The sequence below is a fragment of the Phalaenopsis equestris genome, unplaced genomic scaffold, assembly GCF_001263595.1.
Source record: "Phalaenopsis equestris unplaced genomic scaffold, ASM126359v1 Scaffold000226, whole genome shotgun sequence".
NCBI classification, from domain to species: Eukaryota; Viridiplantae; Streptophyta; class Magnoliopsida; order Asparagales; family Orchidaceae; genus Phalaenopsis; species Phalaenopsis equestris.
The window spans coordinates 355,846-379,909 of record NW_018164668.1 but is presented as its reverse complement, the minus strand read 5'-3'; the positions used below and the strand labels follow the sequence as shown (position 1 = coordinate 379,909).

At 34.3% G+C, this 24,064-nt stretch overlaps 1 protein-coding gene across 1 annotated transcript in view; it reads right to left on the bottom strand.

The window, feature by feature from the left end:
* The window catches only part of LOC110023657 (WD and tetratricopeptide repeats protein 1), a 134,720-nt gene that overhangs the window by 81,335 nt on the left and 29,321 nt on the right, over positions 1 to 24,064 (bottom strand). Inside the window, 1 exon segment of the mRNA XM_020723170.1 lies at positions 5,750 to 5,855. Within this exon segment, the coding sequence (XP_020578829.1) occupies positions 5,750 to 5,855 (106 nt within the window).

The following is a 24,064-nucleotide window of genomic DNA, read 5'->3' as shown; positions in this document are numbered from 1 at the left end:
AATACATGGAATGTAATTTTAGTATTAATAGCTCTAGTGACAGAAGTGTTACTTTGGGTGATCAAATTATTAAAAGGTGTGAACGATTTAGATATCTTGGGTCCGTTGTCCAAAGCGATGGTGATATAGATGGGGATGTTAATAGTAGAATTCAAGTTGGTTGGTTGAAGTGGAGGAATGCTTCGGGCCTTTTGTGTGATAGAAAAGTACCGCTAAGACTGAAAGGAAAATTTTATAAGATGGTGGTGAGACCTGCAATGCTCTATGGCGCTGAATGTTGGCCTTTAAAAGAGAAGCATAATAATAAGTTAAGTGTTGCCGAGATGAGAATGATTAGGTGGATGAGTGGCTTTACACTTAGAGACAAAATGCGGAATGAATATATTCGTGATAGGGTTGGTGTAGCTCCTGTGACAGACAAAATTAGAGAAAGTCGCCTTAGATGGTTTGATCATATTAAACGTCGACCATTAGATGATCCGATTAGAAGAGTAGATGTTTTAAATTTGACTTGTGTTAAGAAAGGCAGAGGTAGACCTAGGAAGACTTGGGCTTATTGTATTAAAAATGATCTTAATTTACTAACTAAATGCAAATATGACACTAAATAGGACGCAATGGAGAAAAAGGATTCATGTAGCCGACCCCACGTAGTGGGATTAAGGCTTTGTTGTTGTTGTTGTTGTTGTATCCTTCTTCACGAATAGTAGTGGAACGCCCAAAGGTGAGGTGTTTGGTCTAATGAACCCCTTATCTAGCAATCTCTGCAATTCACTTTTCAAATCCTGCAACTTCTTAACTGTCATTTTGTTGAGTGCCTTCGATACAGGCTCAGAACTTGGCAAAAGCTCAATAATAAAATCAATCTCACACTGGTGATACCCCTGATAAATCATCAAGTAAAACTTTTGAACATTCTTTTACCGCTAGAATATCACCTAAAGACTTTATTTCCTTAGAGGTATCTATCATATGAGCAAGAAAACTCTGGTTTTCACGATTCAACAATTTAAAAGCTTTCATATAAGTAATTATCATGGATGTTAACTCCCTATCTCCACAGAATATCACTTTTATCTCCCCAAGTACATTTATTTTGACAGTTTTTTATTGCAATTAATTATGAAAAAAATTTTAGACAAGCAATATATGTCTAAATTACCTCAAATTCCACCAAGGAAACACAATCAATAGTGCATCAAAATCCTTTCCACCAATAATTAGCTTCACCTCACAATAAATGAATAACTTCCATAGAAGTGTCATTTGACATTCTAACAGATAATATCTCAAACATTAAAGTGATATTCAATTGCATCACTTTAATTATTTCCTCAGCTATAAGAAAATGTGATGCTCATGAATCAAGCAATACTCTTCCTGGCCTTTTCTAAAAATATATGGTATCTATCATAAAAACCATTTCATTAAATATTTAGGGTTGACTTTTTAATGCATTTAAATTATTATATGATGTTATGAATGACATTACATAAATTCTATTATAATTAAAAATGCACTTGATAAAATTTTCTTAAATGTAAAACATAAATGTGATAACTTCAGGAGAGACCTTAGCTTCCTGCTTTGAAAGCGCAAAGAACCTAGGCTGAACATTATGTTGGGTATGACTTGGATTTGACACTAATCCTAAAGATTTAGTTGCCCTTGGCCTGCCAAATGTTAGGATGGAAATAATCTTATGGCTTTGGATGAATTAGTAATCAAAACCACACTGTGGAATAGAATCACACCAATTCGAAAATTCGGAATATTGTGTTGTTGTCCAATATTCAGCTACAATATTGCCTCAAAAAATTACAAACTATTTGTATTTCTCTATGTAATCAAATTTTCATATATGTATCGCCAATAACTAGATGTGGAACTAATTAGTTATAACGTGTCTCCAACCCAATCAATAATCATGAATGTTGGTTTCTTTATTTAATAATTCTCATCTAGCAGGCATGTTTTTTGTGTCATTTTGAGGTACCATAAAATATGATCAACACCTTCCTTGTGGTCTTCGGTGGGATTAGTCATATTATACCACTAGGAGAAAGCTCAATATCAGCCTAACTGATAGAGAGGAGATGAGTTGCTCCTAAAGCAATAATACCTACCTTTCTCAACATGTGTGTAATTAGTGGTAATCCCAATATGTTTTGAGTCCACTTGAGTTTCTAAATACATAAAACCTAGCATTCTTGTTTCTTCTATCAGATTAAGATATATTTCTTTTAGAAAATAGCAATACTTTATTTTGATATTGTCACTTCCATACCAATAAAGTACTTTACATTTTCCAAGTCTTCTCCCTCGAATATTTTTGATAAAAATTCTTTGAACTTGGTTAGACTTCACAAAGTCATCAGTCAATATCATATCATCAACATACATAATCAAAATTATCTCCTTTTTTATGTATTTTATACAGATTGTGATTCGCTTAATGTTGAGTATCTCACACTTCTTAACTTATTTAAGGAATATGCTACACCAGGCATGAAGAGATTGTTTTGAGATCATTTATAATTTTCTTGAGCCTACATAAGTTAATGGGTTTTACTGATTTTCTAATCGAGAAGCGATATCCATGTATACTCCCTCTACAAAGCCCCCAATGAGAAAAACAGTCTTTAATATCAAGTTGATGTAAAGGCCAATCCAAATTTGCCCTACGAATTAAAATTAAATCAGTATTAAGTTTAACAAACAGAGAGAAAATTGGTTAATAGCTAATACTATATAATTGATGCACACTTTTGCAACAAGTTGAGCTACAAATCTACTAAAAATCTCAACTGCTTTATTTGACAAAAAGGATCCATTTGCATCCAACTGAAATTTTTCTCCATATAAATTTAGAAACTTCCCACAAACTATCTTTATCTCAAGCATAGATTTCGTCCATTACAACTTTCTCCACTTGAGGGTTTTAAGGTCTTCATGGATTGTAATTTATCAAGAGAAGTGACCAAAACATGAAATCCAATGAAAGACTTTATAATTCATGCATATATAGATTTGTCATTTGCCGCATGGCCTCACCCTTTTCCATAAGGCAATAGAACAATGGACATTAGTATCATTATCGTATCATGATTCATGAATTTTTTCTCACCCACATATACTTAATTGGTCCTTGAACCAGGTTCAGCTCTTGAGTGTGCAAGAGATATGTTGATTGCTCTTGCTTTTTTATTTTTCTTTTCCCACCTAATACAAACACAAGCTTATTCTTTCATCAATTAAGTGCATTGGTAAGTTGATGAGGAATTTTATGGTTCTAGTGATGTTTTATTAGTTTGGATATAATGATAAGCTATGGAGTAGTTTGTGGTTATGGTGAGCCTTCAGTACATCAAATGACGGGCAACAATAAATATTCATTGTCCAGATATTTAATAAAGAGATGATGGGGGATGACTAAATAAACTCCAAACTTGAAGTTTTAGTTCAAGAATTTCCTTCCAAAGAATTTCGAATTTAGAGAGATAAGGTTGGTTTTCAAGAAAGATCATAGCCATGGAATAATAAAATTTTGCAATGAACAAGAAATAGCATATGTACCTTTTATTTTATTTAGAGAGTATTTAAAAAAAGATAAACTTGATAGAAAACACTGTTGCAGAGAATGATGAAGATTAAACACTGAAAGATTTTCTGAGAAACAAAAGAACTAATCATGGTATGAGGAAATGAATAAAAAAAGGCCTGAATGGGAATTTGAATACTAAGAGCACTTGAGAGAATTCGACTAATAAGATATGTTGTTTTTAGAACAATTTCTCCCAAAAGATGCAAAGATAGAAACATTTGTGGGATAACATCAGTGATCTGGTCACCTCTAACAAAATATTTATTTTTCTTTTAGCAACCCCATTTTAATGAGGGCTGTCAACACGATCTCGATTGAATAATCCTTTGATGACTGAAATAATCTCATAATATTGTTCAAAGTATTCTTTGGCATTATCAATGACTTAAATTTAGGAATAAAATTCAGTATAGATCAAGATGTTGAATTGTTTAAAAATTATTCCGTTCTGAATTTTTTCATTAAAAAAAAAAATCAAAGTGTGACGACTAGGGTCATTGATGAAGGAAAAAAACCATCTAATTCCAATGATACTTTTTTATCCAAACAGTCTTGCAACATCATTGTGGAGTCAAGCATGTGAAGGAAAGTAGAAGGATTTGGGTTTTGAATGAGATAGGAGCCACAAGTGTCTTTAGCCAAATGAAATACTTCACACTATAATTCCTTAGAATTTTATAGGTGAAAAAGAATCAAATTTCAAGACAAATAAAATTTGGGTGTTTGGCAATATTACTGAAGCCAGACATCATCATCATCATCATTTGAGTGCATTTAAATTTGAAGTGGAGGGTTTGCTCGATACAAAATCCGTTGTTTGAGCTCGTACCTTACTTGATAAATCATTCACTAGAGGCTAAAGTTTTGAATACATGTCTAACCTACCATAAATCCTCTCCAAATTCAACTCCTAAAAGTGGCATAGATTAGAGGACAAAATAGTGATAAATTGGAATAAAGATAAGACACTAGAAGTACAAAGTTATATGTCAAATAATGTCATGTGAATGACTGAACTATTTTGATTGCTTTTACTAGTGACGCATCTACATTCGAATATAGTTATAATATAGTTATACTTATTATTCATGTCTCTTATCATATTATATGATGCTCTTCACTATCCTATCCAATTACTAATTTTCTTGCTTGCAATGAGGACATATAAGAATTTATCTTTTTGAGCAACCAAATTAATAGCTGTGAAGTTTCGGAATAATTTTTTTGTGAGAGAGAAGTTATATTTGATTTGCTGTCCAAGACTCAATATAAAAGGAGAAAAACAATAAAATTTTCTTTGTTTCTAGTTTTCTTTGGAACTTCTCAATCCAATACTTCACCATATTTCCATTGTTCGACCTGGATTTTGCATTTTGAGGTTAGTTTCTTGAATTGATGTTGCCTTTTAAATTATTGGTGCTTTTGTGACTGTTGTCATCATCTTATTTCTAGAATGGTCCTAAATACTTTACAAAGAGTGGCTTATAGTGTTGGTGAATGACCTATCGACTTGGAGAAGAGATTCCATATTGAAAGGCCCACTGGCCTCACAAGTAGTAGAATCTTTATACCTCTTTTGGCATCTTTAAAATTAAAATGAGAAAATGGGAGAGTAGAAAATTGTAGATTGTATGATTGAATTTATTCAGTTAATCTATACAAAACATAAGATGAAAAGTTATACATAAATAGATAAAGAAATAACAATCAAAATAATAAATAAATCTGAAAACTAGCATTTTAAACTAAAACCCCAAATTGACTACATAGCAAAAATATAATGTAGCAATCCAATGATCATTAGATTATTATCGATGAAAAGTTGTCCACAATATTGGATTGATGTAGATGGAAATTTATTGTCAACAAATTTTTGGGTTATTATAGATTGAAATGTGCTAGCTACGGGGTAAAAATTATTTCAACAGAATATTCTTTCTAAGTATCACCATAGTCAATAAAAAAGGTTAAGGATTTAATGCAAACCCAAGATGTAACTCTACCAAATTTGGAACTTGGAGGTTCATCAACAGCTCAACATTCCATTGTATATATCATTAATAGCATGAAAGAACTTTAATATATAATTTTCCCTTAAATTAAAATGCCTACAAGTACAGAAAGAAAATGAAGAAGGAAGCATACCAATGTTAACGTCCATCAGATAAGCATGCTCTCCACTATAACTCAATAGCAATTCATCTCCATTCGGACTGAATGCAACATGGGTTAAATGCAAACTTGACCTCCTCTGTAGATAGTGGGAAAAAAGGGAAAGCATTCAATGAATCATATTTAGAGAACTTCACTTCTGTCACAATTGGAAATAAAACTATTCTTACCATTACAGCAAAAAAATTTAAAAAAAAAAATACCACTCAACATATTAAAACTCATGTGTAAATTTTAAAAGTCAAAATTAAAGATATTATCAATTCAAATAGATAATGTTGACAACTGCAAGCACTGAATGCTGTTCTAGATGAGCAACATTTTTATCTTCAAATTAAGACATTTACATATTGAGTGAAGAGACATGGAGTGCGTGATTATCACAACATTAAAATGCGGATCAAGAATCTGATATGGCATCCACACAAAACTTAAATAATATGAGAATAAATAACTGAAAGTTTAGGAAAAATCAAGTTAATTCCCTTGATAACAATGAGGGAGGAAAAAAATGAAATTTTTCACTCTCCGTCTTTCCTTTCTCATCATCCTCAGTATTGGATAGAAAAAATGGTTTCTCCGAAATAACACCAGAAGACAAGGAAGGTAATTGGACTCTCTTTGTACCAACATTCTATATTTCTCTCTCTTACATACTTTATAATGGGTACAAAAAACAGAATGATGAAAGGAAAGATACTAATTTTCACCAAAAGTGGTGGTGGCACTTGTTTTGTTGGTTTATAAAACTTCTTTCTGCGGGCAAAATTATTCTGTCTCACCATTCTCTCTTCACTGTGTGTTCTGGCACTTTGAGGAAGAGAATGAAAGAGATCAAAGTGAAAAAAAGAACCTTCAAAGATTTCTATCAAGGAACGTTACACAGATATCTAATATCTTCTTTACATTTTTCTCCTGGCCAAAAAGGGCTCATACAATGATTTTCTAATCAAGATTTGGGCGAACTTAACCTTATGAGAGTATAACCAAGAGCAACTAAAAAGAGGAAAATCCAATGCATTAGGCTCCATGTGAATGCAAGGTCAGAGGAGCTATATAAATGAAGCATTAGCACTAAATTGTGGGGAGGACTTTTTTGAGATTTAAATCTATGACCTTGCGATCATATTGCAGGCAATCTAATTATTGTGCCAAGGCCACCCTTAAATCACTAATTGTCATATGTAATTAAAACAAATTCTTCGCACACGATTATGCACTAAACATAAGCAATGCCTCTCACGTCACACCACATTTAAGTTAAATTTGCACAATGAACCCTATCACTCCAAAAGATGGGAGAGTGAAGTGTTGGCGGTTAAACTTTAATATTTACATACATAGCACTTTGGTGCTTTAAACCTATGCATCAAAATATGTATTTCACTTTTAAAAAGTAGTAATAGCGCTATTTCAAATGTGATATTAAGGATTTGAGTGTTGTGCAAATATGAAAGTTTAGTTGAGAGAAAGGTAAATACATGAGAGTTCTATGCTATCTATGTAAATGTTCAAAAATAATAATAATAATAATAAAAAAAAAAAAAAAATCATATCAACAACAACAACAAGCCTTTATCCCACTAAGTGGGGTCGGCTACATGAATGATTTTCTCCATTGCATCCTATTTAGTATCATATTTTCATTTACTTCTAATAAGTTAAGATCATTTTTATACAATATACCCAAGTCTTTTTAGGTTTACCCCTGCCTTTCTGAACATAAGTTAAATCTAAATTATCTACTCTCCTAACTGAATCATCAGATGGTCGACGTTTAATGTGACCAAACCATCTAAGACGACTCTCTCTAAGCTTGTCTGTCACTAGAGCTCCAACAACCCTGTCACGGATATAGTCCTTTCACATTTTGTCTCGAATTGTCTAGTCACTCATCCACCTAAGCATTCTCATCTCAAAACACATAACTTTGTTTTAAGCTTCTCTCGTAAAGGCTAATATTTTGCGCCATAGAGCATTGCAGGTCTCACCACCATCTTATTAAAAATTTGTTTCAGTCTAAGCAGTATTTTTCTATCACACAATAGGCCCGATGCATTCCTCTAATTCAACCAACTTGAATTGTACTAAGAGCATCCAATCAATATCACCATCACTTTGAACAATGAACCCGAGATATATAAAGCATTCACACCTTTTAATGATTTGATCATCCATAGTTACAACTCTATCACTATAGCTACTATTACTAAAATTACATTTCAACATTTCATGTATTCATCTACTCAAATGAAGGCCTTTAGACTCCAATGTAGACCTCCATAATCCAAGTTTTTTCTTAACTCTTTCTCTAGTTTTATCTACAAGAAGCATATCATCAGAGAAAAGCATACACCAAGGTACGTCCTCCTATAAATGTTTGCTAAGAGCATCATAAACTAAAGCAAAAGGATATGGGCTTAAAGTTGATCCCTGATATAATCCAACTAAAATAGGAAAATACTTGGTCAATCCACCTTATGTTCGAAGCCAAGTAACAGCTCCAGTGTACATATCTCCAATGACTTTAATGTAAGTCATATCAACACCTTTCTTTTCTATAGCTTTCCAAAGGACTTCTGTTGGAATCTTATCGTAAGCTTTTTCTAAATTAGTAAAAATCATATGTAGATCCCTCCTTACTCTCTTTGTACTTCTCCATCAAACCTCTTAATAAATGTATAGCTTCCATAGTAAACCTGTTGGGCATAAATCTCAATTGATTACAAGAAATCTTTGTAATACGTCTTAAACTATATTCAATTATCTTTTCCCATAATTTTAAAGTATCACACATCAACTTAATTCCTCTATAATTTGCAAACTCTAGTGCATCCCCTTTATTCTTAAAAATAGGGACAAAAATACAATTACTCCACTCCTCAAGTATCTTTTTAATTTCTAAAATAATATTAACGAGTTTAGTAAGCCAAGAAACTTCCAAATCTCCTAAATATTTCTATACTTCAATTGGGATATCATCAAGTCATACAGATTTTTCACTCTTGATTTTCTTTAAACCCTCCTCTACTTCAGTCTTACTAATACGATGATAAAAATAAAACATATTATTATTAACAATATTAAGATTATTAAGATCGTTCATATTTTCAGGAACTTCAATGAAAAATTTATCAAAATAGCTCACTACCCATGTTGAATATTTTTTTTCTAAGAAAAAAACTTTTTTATTTTCATCTTTAACACACTTTACTTGAGTTAAATCTTTGCTTTTCTTTTCCCTTTGTTTGGCTGGTTTATAGATATATTTTTCACCTCTTTTAGAATTTATTCTATTATAAAGATCACTAAAAACAGAAGTTTTAGCATCGTAAAATGTTCTCTTAGACTCCCTACGGGTCACCTTATATTTTTCTCAATTTTCTAGGCTTTAACATTTAAACCAATTTTTATAACACTTCTTAAATTTTATCTTTTTTTTTTCACATTATCATTCCACCATCAAAAATTTTATTTATAGAGATTTTTTCCTTTGATTCTCCAAGTAAATCTTTTGTCACTTGTTTAATAGTATTTGTTAAATTATCCTGCACATAATTTGTTTCTTTATGAACATCCAAAATCTTGAAATATTGAAGTTTACTTAAAATTAAATTTATTAGTATTTTTATGTGTCCCTATTTAATTTTATGACAATCATTCCTAGTACTCTATATCATGCAACTCTTCATCTTAAAGTCTAGAACTAATAATCAATGTTGAATACTTGAATTCTTACTTGGAATGACCTTATAATCTTTACATTCTCGACAATCGCTTCTATCATAAGAAAATAATCAATTTGTGTTTTATTAAATTCATTCTTATAAATAATAGTATGTTCATCACTTTTCTTAAATAAAGTATAAGCAATAACAAAATCATATGCGAAAACAAAATTTAATATGGCTCGAACTTTTTCATTGATCACTCCAAAACAGTAGCCATCATGAATATTTCTAAAATCTTCTACCACTTTACCAACATATCCATTTAAATCTCTTCTAATTAAAACTCTTTCTTCAAGTGATATCATTTGTATTAATTCTTCTAGGTTATTTCAAAATTTTACTTTAGAACTTATATCTAATCCTACTTGAGAAACATAAGCACTCATATCATAAAAAATCTTAGTATCAACAACAATCTTAAGGGCTACAATTCTATCTCCAATTCTATTAATTTTTACAACATTATCTTTTAAACTATTATCTATAATTACACCTACAACATTTCTAGTGTGACTCTTACCTGATTACCAAAGCTTAAAACCTAAGCATAATAACAATAAATAATGCCATAACAAATCAATCAAAAAAAATATAATAATTTTAAATAATAATAAATAAATAATCAAAATAAGAAATATTAAATAATAGAGAACAAATAAAAAAGCAAAATAACTCAAAATCAAATCTGAAATAAAAAAATTCCAAATTCAAAATTAAAAAAATCCTTAAAAAATTAAAGAAAAGCAGATTAGGGGTACACACCATCATAAAGATGAGGAGCAGTGAAAACAGAGAAGTGATAACCAAGCTAAGAAAATAATTTGGTCTCATCGAATTCAATGGCATACTCAAGCATTTCTAAATTCTATCCAAGAATGGAAAAAAAAAATTGAAACTCAAGAATAACTCCAAAATTGAATTCAAATTGAGACTCAAGCCAATGGATTTACTAGAGCTTTCTTTAAAGTTAGAGGTGACCCACTTAAAATATAGTTGATTTGGCTCAATAAATATACATATACATACAATTCGTATGATAGCTTCATGAGTATTTCGTGACTAAGTGAAACTAGCCAAAAAAAAAAAAAAACTTTTTTTCAAATACTTCCCTCAAAAAACTTTTTTTCAAATACTTCCCTCCTCATTTCTGTTTTACTTTTTTTTTTCCATCTATTGCATCAGTTTCATTTTTTTCTTTTTCCCTTTTTATTTTTGGTGGTTGATTTGTGATTTAAAGTAATGATCACTACTCCCTATTCACACATATGATTAAACTTTCTCCACAGGAGTTTCAACCCTAATCTCCACAACAAAACTTTTTTCTCACTGCTCTTTGACAAGCCTAATCTTTGTCAGCCTCTCCAAGCTTCTTTGCTCCAAGTAAATTCACTCTCCTCGATGATGGCCACAGCCCTTTGAGACCAAATTTTCACCATAAAATATTAAGGTTGTGAAGATGGCTCAAAAATTTAAAATCTTTCAAAAATCATATCAAATTTTTAACACAAATCAAAGTCAATGAGCTGACCATCAAGCCAAACCAATTTTGGATTGAACTTGAATTGAGATAGAATAAAGTTAATCCAAGATTGGGTCGAAGAGAAATGTTTGCATAAATGATTGATGTAAACATACACTTATGTAAGTTCTTAGATATGAAGAGACACTCACAGATAGATATATAGATGTTATGTATATATCTATCTATTATCTATATATATATGTATGTATGTATGTATACGTATGCATCTGTATGGATGTATGTATGCATGCATGCATGTATTTATCCATATGCATGCATGTATGTATTTATATTTATTTATAGAGTGAATGTATCTATATGTCTGACTAAAGTAGTGTCTTAGGGCGATAAAAACATTATTTGAAAATGGATCCATTTTAACTTGAATCAAACTCATATCAAAATTAGCAAGCCATGTTGAGCTCAAGTTGAGATAGGATCAAGCCAACCTACAACCTGTGGGCTCCGAAAATTCCGACCGCTCCCAAGGTCTCTTTGCATTTTTTATAAATTTGTTTCGAGAGAGCTTTGGAGGGTCAAATCTTCAGAAGGCATGTTAGATTGTAAATAAGACACTACCCAGAGATTTTTCCCTCATTTTGCAGGGACATTTTGATCTGAGGTATAATTTTTCCCATAGACGCAAGCCTTTATGATTAATTTCCCCTCCTAATAATAGGAGAGAACTTTCGATTAAGTCTAGTCATTCAGAATTGAATATTCAACATATAATAGCAACAGACATGTGTCGGTCAACTTTTCGATTGATTATTTGAAAATATGGTATATGAAAATAATTTTTGAAAAAATATGAAAATAATTTTTGAAATTTAATTTAATATAATAGATATATAGTTTGAGTTTTAAAAGTAGTATGTTTTAATTTTTGAAAAATGAGACCAAATGGATCTCATTTTTCTAATAGTTTGCATAATTGTGTCCGATACCATGAATACTACACCCTCCCGAAAGATAAGTGTAGACATCGGCGACAGACCCAATCCTGCAAACTAAGAGATTTGTGATATCAATTTGGTCTGCGAACCTTTTTATGAATGACCGACAAGTTCCCCTATTTAATACAAAAATTAAATAGGGTTTATTTTACTTGGGCTCCAAGTTCCCTATAGAGGCAAACCTTTATAGTTAATTACATCCCAAGTGACGGGAGTCACTTGAGAAAACTCTCGATAATGATCAGTGGTTTTAATCTTCAAGAATTTAAGGTTCAGGTTTTCAAGGTAGGATGTGGAAAAAAAACAAGTGGGAGTGGCTCAAATAGGAGCAGTTATTTTAAGAGTCTAAAAAAAAGAAACGGTAGGGGATGTCACAGATCCTGAGGAGAATTCTCAGTGACTTCCCAAACTATCCTACTGTGTGGCTGCATTTTTAGAGATGATGATATTCAATTGTTTAATTCTGTCAATTTTATTATTTGAGACTTACATATGCATAATACTCAATTATGCAAATAGCCAGCAGAAATAAGAGGGTTTACGTCATATCACACGACAACCTCGGAACCTAAGGCGAGTTAGGACTTACGTTGCACAACATGGTTGTACAAGAGCCTAAAAAGGGAGTGAGAATTTAAGTCGCGTTACGCGAGCTACCTCGAAGTCCTATGGGTTGTTATTATGTTAGGAAGAGATAATGTTAAAGAAGATCCTCTTGTTGCTCGCTCTCAGCTCCTCATCGTGATGCCCTCAAAGTTGACTCCAAGCTTCTGTTGTAGCGATGACTCCAGGGTTTAAGTGTTTGAGATGAGTGATTTATGTTTCCCAGTTTGTGTCAATGTTTGATTTTGTTTTGTTTTGATTTTGGTTTTGCATGCAGAATAAGCAAATCGCAGGTAAATAAAATGTACTTGAAAGGTAAAATGCAGTAAAGTTAAAATATTGTAGAGGGTTTAAGTGTTTGAGATGAGTGATTTATGTTTCCCAGTTTGTGTCAATGTTTGATTTTGTTTTGTTTTGATTTTGGTTTTGCATGCAGAATAAGCAAATCGCAGGTAAATAAAATGTACTTGAAAGGTAAAATGCAGTAAAGTTAAAATATTGTAGATAAACTGTAAAAGCGTACCTAAGCATCTGCTACTGTTGTGTTATTAGCATTGCGAACATAGTATGATTTGCAGCATATTTAAACATATTTGCAAAAAAAATAAATAAGACAATAAAACCCAAGATGAAAGTCATAAAATCAAGTAGTAGAAATCACAAGCAAAAGAAACACTTAGCCACATAAGAAAGATCAGGACTGGGTATGAGACATTGGTAAAAGTGGGGGCTCAGAGCTGGGCTGTGTAATTCCCGATCTTGGGTAAGAGTTGTCAACTCGACAATCTACAGGAGATAATTCTTAACCTCAATCCAAATGACTAACCATGGACTTTTATGAATTTTCATAGAAAAATTATTTGATTTTCATGCAAAAGCTGTTGTTTAAGTTTTTTTTATGCAGAGTTCTTTTTAACATGCAAAAGGGATTTTGTTTTATTTTTATAAATATTTTGTAAAGCCGTGTAGTCTACAGGTTAGTCACTCTAATCGTGTTAGAACTACTGACAACCTAAGAGTGTCGGGGGCAACAATCCTACCAAAGGTCGGCGTATAGTATCATCGATCCTTTCCTCTCTCTTATAGAAGATCATTGAGGTAGGAGATACTATTCTAATAATCTCATTTTGTATCTCTCGTTTAAGCACACATAAGCAATGTCATCATCGCCCTCGACACCTAGACCCTAGACTTATCCTAGTCCGATGATCCATATGTGGCGTTAAGAAATTTCCCCAATTGCCAGGAGGATTTGAGCTAATATCCAAGCTCAAATCCCGGTGCACTGGGTTTTATTATAGGTTAAGTCATTATGAGAATTTAACTGTTGATTTAATTAAGGAAACATGAACTACGTCTCAGTGCATCCTGGTGTCTAGTGTCTTGATCAGTTTGTGAATCTAGGTCAAGTATCAAGTTTCATTATTTATTCAAAAATTAAGTGGATGAACGCTCACCTATGGTGTGCTCCGAAAATCTAAGAAGTCTATGCTGAGAATTAAGTGAATGGACTCTCACCTAAGGTGTGCTCCTAAAATCTAGGAAGTTTACATTGAGTTAGGTAGATGGATTCTCACCTAGGGTGTGCTCCTAAAATCTAGGAAGTCTATGCTGAGGATTATGTGAATGGACTCTCACCTAGGGTATACTTCTAAAATCTAAGAAGATACACTTTAACTTGCGCTTAAAGTGATTTAAAGTGTTCAACCCTGAATTAAGTATTTTCCAACTAATCCTCAAATATTTCTAAGTGTCTTTCAAGTAATTAAATCAGAAATTCCCATTTTTTTCGACTTAACCATATAAAAAAAGGCCATGTCGATCCACGCCCAAAAACTAGCAACCAAAAAAGGGGAAAGCAGAAAGTGAATCGATCATGAAAGCGCTTCAATTCTTTCAACAACTGTAATTAAATAAAACTCTCGAGAAGAGTGCTCAAGTATGTTCCAAGACAGTGTTTTGATTGACCCAAAAAGTGTTTAAAGCCTTCTCTAAAACAAGTATTATTGCAAGCCCAAATCAACATGAGATTCATCACATGCTTGATCAAAAATTATACAATTGAAATCGGAATCTAAATTTATCTAATCCTACATGAAAGCAACCACATGGTCATTTAAACTTTTAAATTGCCGAAAACAAATAAAATGAATTTTCAATATTTGCAAGGTCATAACAACATTACAAATACAAATAACTACAAAATGTTGTTGTCAATTAGCATCACCAAAAAATCTTCCCTTGATATCGTTTCAATCAATCCACAAGCATGTCACAAATTTAACTGCAAATGCCTAAGTTTCAAAAATATACATTAAGTTTCAAAAATATACATGACAACAATTAGGCAACTCGAAGAAAATCCATCGCGTTAAATATCAAAACTTAAAGGGAGCAGTCAGCATTTCATAACACAATTCGCCGTTAAACTTTGATCAACAAAGAGAAGGAATCAAATCATTAACTCATTCCCTAAACAGAGAGGGAAACAACATAAGCTGAATAAAAGAAAAAAATGTTATCAGAAATAGAAACACAATAACAGAAATAACAAGATATGGAGCACAAATTGGAAATAAATAAAATCCACAGAAAATATAAGTTTGTGTTTGGGATCTTGCAAGAACTCACAGAGAAATGAACGGTCAGAGGATTGGGTTGGATAGGTGGAGCGTGCACAACTGACTTCCTGTTCCGATTGTACAAATCGTTTTCCTGCAGAGCTGTCGGTTGGGAAAGGAAGGGGCTCCGGTTGGACCTCACCGAGGGAAGGAGGAAAAAAGGAAGTGCGACTGAATCTCGGATCTCAGGTTCGATCGAGAGGTGAGGGAATTGGAAGCTTCGGTGCAGAAGGGATGGCCGTGTAGGCGAGCGAGGGCGGGCGAGCACGAAGAGGGAGCTGGGCAGCGATCGAGAGAGGGGGAAGGTGTCGAATGAGGAGCCCGGATTCGTCGTGAGAGGAAGATGGAGTCGAAGCAGGCGTACGGAATCGACATAGAGAGGAGGCGAGCGGGATAGGGATGAGAGGTAACGTCGAGGGAGCAGGAAGCCGAAGAGGGTGAGCGAGAGTGAGGAGCCGGCGAGTGGGGGGCCTTCGGTCGAGTAAGAGGAGGGAGGCGAGCTCGAGAAAACGGGGAGACGAGGCTTCGGTGTGTGAAGCAGAGAGGGGGAGAAGGCGAGCGGGAGTGGGAGTGCGATCGAGTGGGACCAACCGAAGTATAGTCAAAAATTTCAGTCGTTACGCGAAGAATTGAATGATTTCCTTTCAGGCACACAGCTTAAATGGAGCACACAGCTTAAATGGAAAAGGAAAAGTTTAATGGGGGGAATTAAATGATAAATTTAAATTTTAAATTTTAAATTTTGAAATTTCTGAGCTGAAGTAATTAGCCTGTGCTTAGCCCATGTCCAGCCTGAATCGAGCCCGAGTCGGACCTCGGTTGAGCCCGAGCCCGAGCCCGCGTACCGCTAAAAAAAAATATGCATCGATATCTGTGTTAGTCGCTCGCGCACGAAACCCTAGCAATATGGGTGTCCTTCTTAGCTAAAGTTGACTTCCTGGACGCGTCGGTGCGGTCTGTTTCTTCATCCGGGGTCATCCGGACAAACTCATCGATTGGCGAGTCAAATCAAGTCAAAGTCGTGTGTGGTGCAGTGAGTGCGTGAATTGCGGCATTCACGAGTAATCGAGTCACAAAGGGTTCACCTGTTCACCTAAGGTACAAAGGGTTCACCTAAGGTTATTTGATCCTATAGGAACTCATTTTCGGGCCCTCTACATGTTGGTTCTTAGCCCTTGCAACTAGAAGTTGAGTGCTTGGAACCACTCATTCGAGTTCTTCACAAAAATGAGTCAAGAAGTGGCTTGAAGTTCTACGGGAGGTGAGCTCTATTGCTAGTCCGCTAGGATGGTCAATAAAAACTCTTAAAGCTAAATCATAGGTTCTAAGAGTAGGAGACTAAGACCTCGCTAAAAATGAGGTCAACAACATGGGGAGTAAGTTGCAAAATATGTCACTTGAAGTTTAAAGCTGGTGGTGGGAAATGAAAGTGAAACGCGATCAAGTTCTCATGGATCTGTCATCTCAGGTCATCAGGTCATCAGGTCATCATGGTCTCTGATCTAATTGGTTAGTTTGTAGTCGACCCAACCTGACAGAAAGATCCTTGTCAGCAGCCATGGGTTGTGTCGTACAAGGAATCTTTGTAGATCTATGGTGGAGTTTTGTCCAAGGGGACAAATTTATGTTGACCTTAGCAAAAAAAATGCTCTGTGTCAATCAATTGTATCATTATGATTTACAACTCAAATAGTAGAAAGTCATTAAGGAACATACGGGTTGCGGCCATAATCATAATATAATGGTGTGCTTTGGCGACAACCACCCATTCAGAGAATTATGGTCATAATCGCTATTTTGTAGTCTTATTCGGCGACAAAACGAAGCAAATAGATGACTCGGGCCACGTCCTTACTGGCATGAGATTGTTTTGATTGTGAATATTAGGATGTTTTTGATATAACATTAGCTCTTTGTGAGCTGAAGCCAGTCAAAAATTTATCACCCTCGACAAAATATTGCGAAGGGTGGATAAAATTTGTTTTTAAGTCTTAAGTGATTTAGTTTTAACTTGAGTATTTTAGTTGATTACTTTGAAAGTCTTGATTTAAAAGATTGAACCCTACGATTGAAATATTTTATCAACTCGGTCATCATCGGGGAGTTAAGCATTTTAAACTTTTATATTTGAAGGTAGCATTCAGTATTGTTAGTTTAAACTTCTATAGTATGAGTAATGTCAACTCTTGTCCTTACAATGAGGAGGATCGGAATATGTGATTTAGACATGTAAATTCTTATCCTTTTAAGATTTGGATATTTATTTCAAAACTACTAGACTCGTCAACTTCAGTCCATGCGAGGAGGAGGATCAGACTAGTTAAGTTGGACTTACAACCTTATCATATAAACAATATTGTATGATTAAACCGCACAGTATCCTTGAACCTAATATTTGAACATTCAATATATTTTTATTGGATCACATGCAAGTTTTGATTAATTTCATATATTTGGTTATTCTACACAATTTTGCATGTCTTAAGGCAATTTGCATAATTTTAAATCAGAATTGAATCAATAATTGCTTTAAGACACATTTAAGACTTCAATTTATATAATTTGCCTTTTCTTAAATGAATATATTGATGCATGCAGAGATTCGCTTTAAGCTTTTAAAATATCATCTTTTGTTCATTTGCAAATATGTTGTGAATTTAGTGGCGTCATTTTACATATTAATTATTCATTTCAATATTTAAAAATAACATGTCTTAAATTTAATCATAAATTATGATATTTAATAGTTAAGTTAAACTTAGTCTCAATTTATGATATTTTATGTTTAAGTCAAATTCATGCCCCAGCTAATGGATAAACTTAGTCCCAACTTATGATATTTTATGTTTAAGTCAAGTTCAAGCCCCAACTAATGGAATTAGGTATACAATTTAATTTAAGCCCTCCCAATTTTATTTCACATTCAAGTCATTTGAAAATTTAAAGAATTCAAATTTTCAAAATCATCATTTGCAAGTCTCGACAATCCTTTTTTTTTTTTTGCAAGTTCAGAAGTTCAAATAATTCAATTTTAATTTATTTTATAAGTTTACAAAATCCAAATTTAAAAAATTATTTTGCAAGTCTAAATTCACTTAAAATTTTGGCAACTCCCGGCGTCGTCCCGATTCAAGGGGTTGCATGTTTGCCCAACTATCAATAAGATGCACTAGTCAGTGTCGTGAGACGCTGCAGTTGGAAGAAATATTAATCCACTGGTCTATAAGATGCACATGGCCTTCCATTTACTTTTAAGAAAATGATAAAGAGTGTTGCATCGCACTCTCACAATAGGCTACCATCTCGCCAAAAGTAAGGTTGGTTGGTCCTTAGAAATAACAATCCCAGATCAGTGCATTTGCATGTTACATCTGGACCAAGTTCAAACTTGGGGGCACTGCTTCTAGTTCTTGAAGCAAGTGAGCTTTAGTAAAACGTCTCCTATCTGTACAACTCTAAACCATCTTCTAGTTCCATTAATTCTCTTGTATTTCGCCACTGCCATGCCCTCGATGTAAACAGTGTCGGTCATTTCGACCTGCAAAGAAGAAAATGGTGGAGAGTCGAAGCGGAGCCATAAGTTCTAGCCCTTGGAGTGGTGCGACGATGGTCTTTCCGGTCAAAGCTGGTTTGAGTTCGAATGGGGAGATGTCGTCGATAACCTTGGAGTCATCGGCGACGACAGAGCGTCAAACCTAATTGTTGACGCAATGCTCGGAAGCTTTGCTATTGTCAGCTTCCTCCCGCCCCTGATTCTCGATCTTGTTCAACCCCAAAGTGGGGATATTCCTCGGTGAGCAAGAGGGGCGTTGGCTAGGGCAGACAAGCGAATGGCGCTGAACAGAAAGAACGGTGAAGGAAGGTCACGAGCAGGAGAGAAAGATGAGAGTCTCGAATTTCTCTGTATGCTACGATTCCATCGTTGCCTTCCAGCGAACCCTAATTGCGACTGTACAGGAAAAGCGGCACTTTTGACTGCGACTGTACAGGTAGAGCGGCAGTTTGCGAGCGATTCGAGCGTCTGGACTACTCGCGACACTGTAAACATGCTGGGATGACAGGAGAAGAAATATGGAAGCTTCAGAGGTCTGCGCACACCGCCATTACATTGTAAGCTGTCCCTACTAGCGAGAGCTAGGGTCTCGGCCTTTACGTGTGTACAACCGGGGAAAGAGGCGAGACCACGGAGGGCTTCAGTACAGGCAGAGAAGATCGACGATACCAGGAGCGGCTTCGTGCGGTTGTCTGCGGTAGAAGAAGCGCGGGAGACACGAGCAAAGTTTCGATCAGGAGAGCAGAAGGCTGCGAATGAGGGGGAATTTCTCAAGAGGTTGATTTCCCTGCTTGACCTAATTTTAAATTGACATTAATTAATTTTAATTAAACTTAATTAGTAGCATGAAATATTAATTTTAATAATTTTTAAACGTCAACACAACCAAACCTTAATTTGGCTTGAGAGCCACTCGAACTTCAAGTCAATTTTGAGTTGGGGTCAAATCAGCTAAAGATTAGGGTTTGCTTGAGGTAACTGCATCTTATTGAATATTGAATAATCTGCTGATAAGTCTGCATCTTATTGAATAATCTGCTGATAAGTTAGGTGCGGTGATTATTACAAATTTTTATTTTTTTAGAAAAGACAGACCGTTGTCAGAAAGCTGCCACCATACCTAAATAGGTGCGGTGTGAAAACGCAGTTTTCAACGTTTTAAAAATGCATAAGTTGTCCAAACGCAGTTTACCAAAACAGACCAGGCGCGTTTACAAAATATCACAGCACCAAATAAACTGCCCCAAACAGACCATAAATCATTAATTGTCTTATAAAGCCTGCATGTCACATAAGCCTCCATTTGTACCTCTATGATTTTCTCACTAAAAAAGATCACCTCCCCTCCTTGCCCTCATTCTTGTTCCTGATATTTCCTTCGATTAAATTACTTCAGAAGACAAAATTACTTTAGAATAAAAAACTATAAAATTTACTTTGGCCAACAGTCTCGTCATCAAGCCACTTGTTGTCTTACTTCTATATCTACACATTCTATTATTACTTCTTCCCATATAAAGCGTAACACCATGAAAAGGTTAGAATGTTCTCCATCCTTTTTTAAATGAGTTTATCCTACCTTAGTGCACTGCAAAACAAGCAAAAAAACTATACATCAACTGATACCCGAGTTAACCACAATAAACATATAAATATTATTACTGAAAAAGTCAATAGTCAATTACAACCAACACGCTTGAAAGGGAAAAAATAATAATACGACATCCAAAAATCTGAAAAAATAAAAAACATGACACACTCAAACTATGGTGGATCTAAGGATGGTGAAGGTGATCGGCAAGGGGTTGGTCATCCTGAGAGGTAGTAACGAGTGGGGAAGGCCTGGAAGGCATGGTGATAGCAAAGGTGTGTGGGCGAAGAAGTGTGGTTGCTATCCTAGACAGGGTGTTGTAAGGCGAAGAAGCAACAGAGAAAGGTTATTATAGCTGCAGCATCAGGTGGTAGTCGGGGCGGGGGGTGCAAAAGACTGCAGGACAATAAGAGGATGGTTGTCCAGGGTGGCGGGGGCAAGGATAGGTGGCTGGAATTGGAAAGACTACAGTGATAACAGCAAAGGCGGCTGCTCAGAGGCAGCTGCAGTAATGGAGGGAGACCTGGAGCAATACGGAGAGGATGTAAAAAAGGATAGAGAATATAATCACTGCCTCGTGTGAGAGATACAGTCTAAGCCCCACCCAAACCCTCATATATAGCCCTTAAAAGGGGAAAATGGATGTTGGCGGCTGTTCTAAACAAAATCATTGCAAGAATTGATATCCTAAGTGAATCTCAAATGTTTAGAGTTTGATTCAAGGCTACCTCAAACTTTTATCATTTTCAGGCCTAGCTAGCCCTTGAATAGCAAAAAAAGTTCAAATTCCAGACAACAATTTTGCATTATTAAAGCATCTTTTGTAGCTTATAGCTGCATCTTAAAGTGCAGCGTCGATACTAGTTTATGCCGCACAACAGCCTGCCAAAAAACAGAGGATCTCAGTACACGGCAACCTAGATCTAAAAATCCATGCAATACTAACAATGAGGGATACCACGTCATTGCACACTATAGAGCCTTCGTTTATAAACTTATGGAGATGTTGACGTCTCATCTCATTAATACACAAAAGAAACTCCAATATTGATATCTCTAAGAGAAATGGAAGGGTAGCTGCATAAAATTTTGAAATTTTTGGCCATTGAAGGAGATCTAATCAAACATAAAAACAGCCACGAGGAGGAGATTTGGGGTTTTAGTTTTAAATCTTTGGCTCACATTTAGTGTCCTTTGTAAGGGTTAAATTCCTCTTTCTTATTGCATAAGCGATATCTCCAGAAAATTTTTCAATTTAAAATCTCACAACAATCTTCTCCCTAAAAAAGTTTCTAATTTTCAATATTTAATAGCTAATTTTATTAGATTCTCCAAAATATTAAGGTATAAGAAAGGGAAATTGACACATATACCACAAAATTGATGGGTAGTTACATATATAACTCCAAAAGTTCCATACTTACATTTATGACACTTTGGTGCCATAAACCTATGTATAAAAAGATGCATTTCACTTTTCAAAATTAATAATAGGGAAAATTTTCATGTGATATTAAATATTCGAGTGTTATACATGTAAGTATGAAAGTTTAGGTGTTAGATCTGTAAATACATAAGAACTGTGTGGTACTGTATGTAAATGCCCTTTGAGGATGTGGAAAGAACTTGCCTTATCTAAGAGTGCAGGAACTGTAGAAGTACAGAATCAAGATTCAGCTAATTTTGCAGTCAACATAAACTTGGGAATGGATTGGACCATCCACAATGTGGAACAGCAATTGTTTGTAGCTCCCACGAACTATTGGCCAGATACCTTCATAGATTGGCTCTGCCAACTTGCATCAACTTATAAATTCTTTTTATTGTCCCCCTTCTGCTGCTAGGCTGTCTCAACTAAGGTTTTTTTTTCTTTTTTAGCTAGCCAAATTGATATCCAGATTAATAATCAAAGACTAGTGGTTACATATCAAAATTCCAAAACACTCCTACAAAAGCATCATATTATCAATCCATGAGTATAGAGACTGCAAAACCACCATCCCTTGTATGAATAAATAATGACATCAAGTTTTACTGCCAATGTAAAAGAGGAAAACTTTTTTCCCTTTTTTTTTTTTCTTTTTTTGTTATTCACTTAAAGACATCTATTTATAACAAAAGGCGAATACAACATCCTATAATAAGAAAATATATATACAACACAAAAAAAAACATAGAATGCTTTCCTAATTTTATATTTCCAACATTAGTACTTTCCTTTAAGCTAGATCATATATATCAGTTAGCTTCAACCTGGTAGAAAATAAAAAGAAGATTGAAGGGCCAAATCTTTTGTCAGAATATCGTCTTTTTCATGAATAGGAGATATGAGAGGCAGCAATCTTCTAAAAAAGCACATCTCAAATTAAACATCAACCAATTTGATTCGTTTATGGAAAACAAAGTTGTTGGCATTGTATATTGTAGAACGATTGTCACAGTACAGACCCATGGACTAACTAGAAAAGCCATTATTGCAGCCTTATCGATACATCTGAGATGCACATAGAAGACTCCCAATGTTCTATTTTGGAGATTGCAAGTGTTGAAATTCATAGAGTTATTGAAATAAGGCCTAGTGAGTCAAATCAATCAATTGTTCGACTAGCCTTCAATATTAAGATGAATCATCAAAGGATTTCTCATTGTTGAAAGTAGTTATGAGTATCCACAGGAATATAAGTAGATTTCTAACCCAATGTATCCTCTAGAGAAAGAGAGAGAGAGATTCATTATATTGTAAATAAATTTAACTAGACAACAATATTTTCACCATCCAAGATTTTTAAGAACCCCCTTACGTAGATAGTTTTGCCTTTAAAGATGCCATTTTAGTAATTCCTAGTGGTAAGATGTTATCAGCATAAACATTCAGCCAAGCTGAGCTTGATGGTGTATGGCTGAGAAATATAAAATGATTTATTGTGCTGCTACTAAGATCAGTCTCAACAAGAAGTTTGTAGAAGTTTTAAGCCTAAACCAGCTCCGTCTGAACTGATTGATGACCTTGGGAAGACGTACAATTTTCCTGTAAGTAAACCACATAGGTGGTTGCTCCAGATAAATACCTCATTAGAAACATAATAGTGAAAAGCATCACTCACATTCAGCAGCAGCACAAACAAATCTAAATTAATGGCCATATATAGAAGAATCAGAAGAGTTAAGCCTGGAAATTAAGATGTCAAAATAATATAGACCTTTTGAACTCTTTGATAATCCACCGAACTTAGAATCAATGGACCTAAGATATTAGGATAAAATTTAATAGCGAACATTCATCAACAAGCAATTAATTTAGCCCCAAAATAGGGAATAAACAAATCCCATATATAGTGACTAATTAAAGCACTCATCTAAACATTAATGACCTATTTTCATAAAAAATTATGTAGTTTTTTTCTTATATGTCCAAAAAATAGATTCATATTATTAGATTCATAACGGCAATCCCTAGTCGTTATTACTTATTATTAAATTTTATTTCCTCAGTATATGTTTCCTATTTATTTTATTAAGTTTTATTTATTTTATATTTGTTTTATTCTGTTTTATTTCTTTGTTGTGTCTATTGTAAGTGGGTTTAAATATCTATTTTTCAATCAATGAATTATGCTGCTCTATTTTTTAAAGCTCACACGGTATCCAAGTCATGGTTCTAACCATAGTTGTCGTCGGATCTCACTCCAGCCGGTCGGATCTCCCCCCACC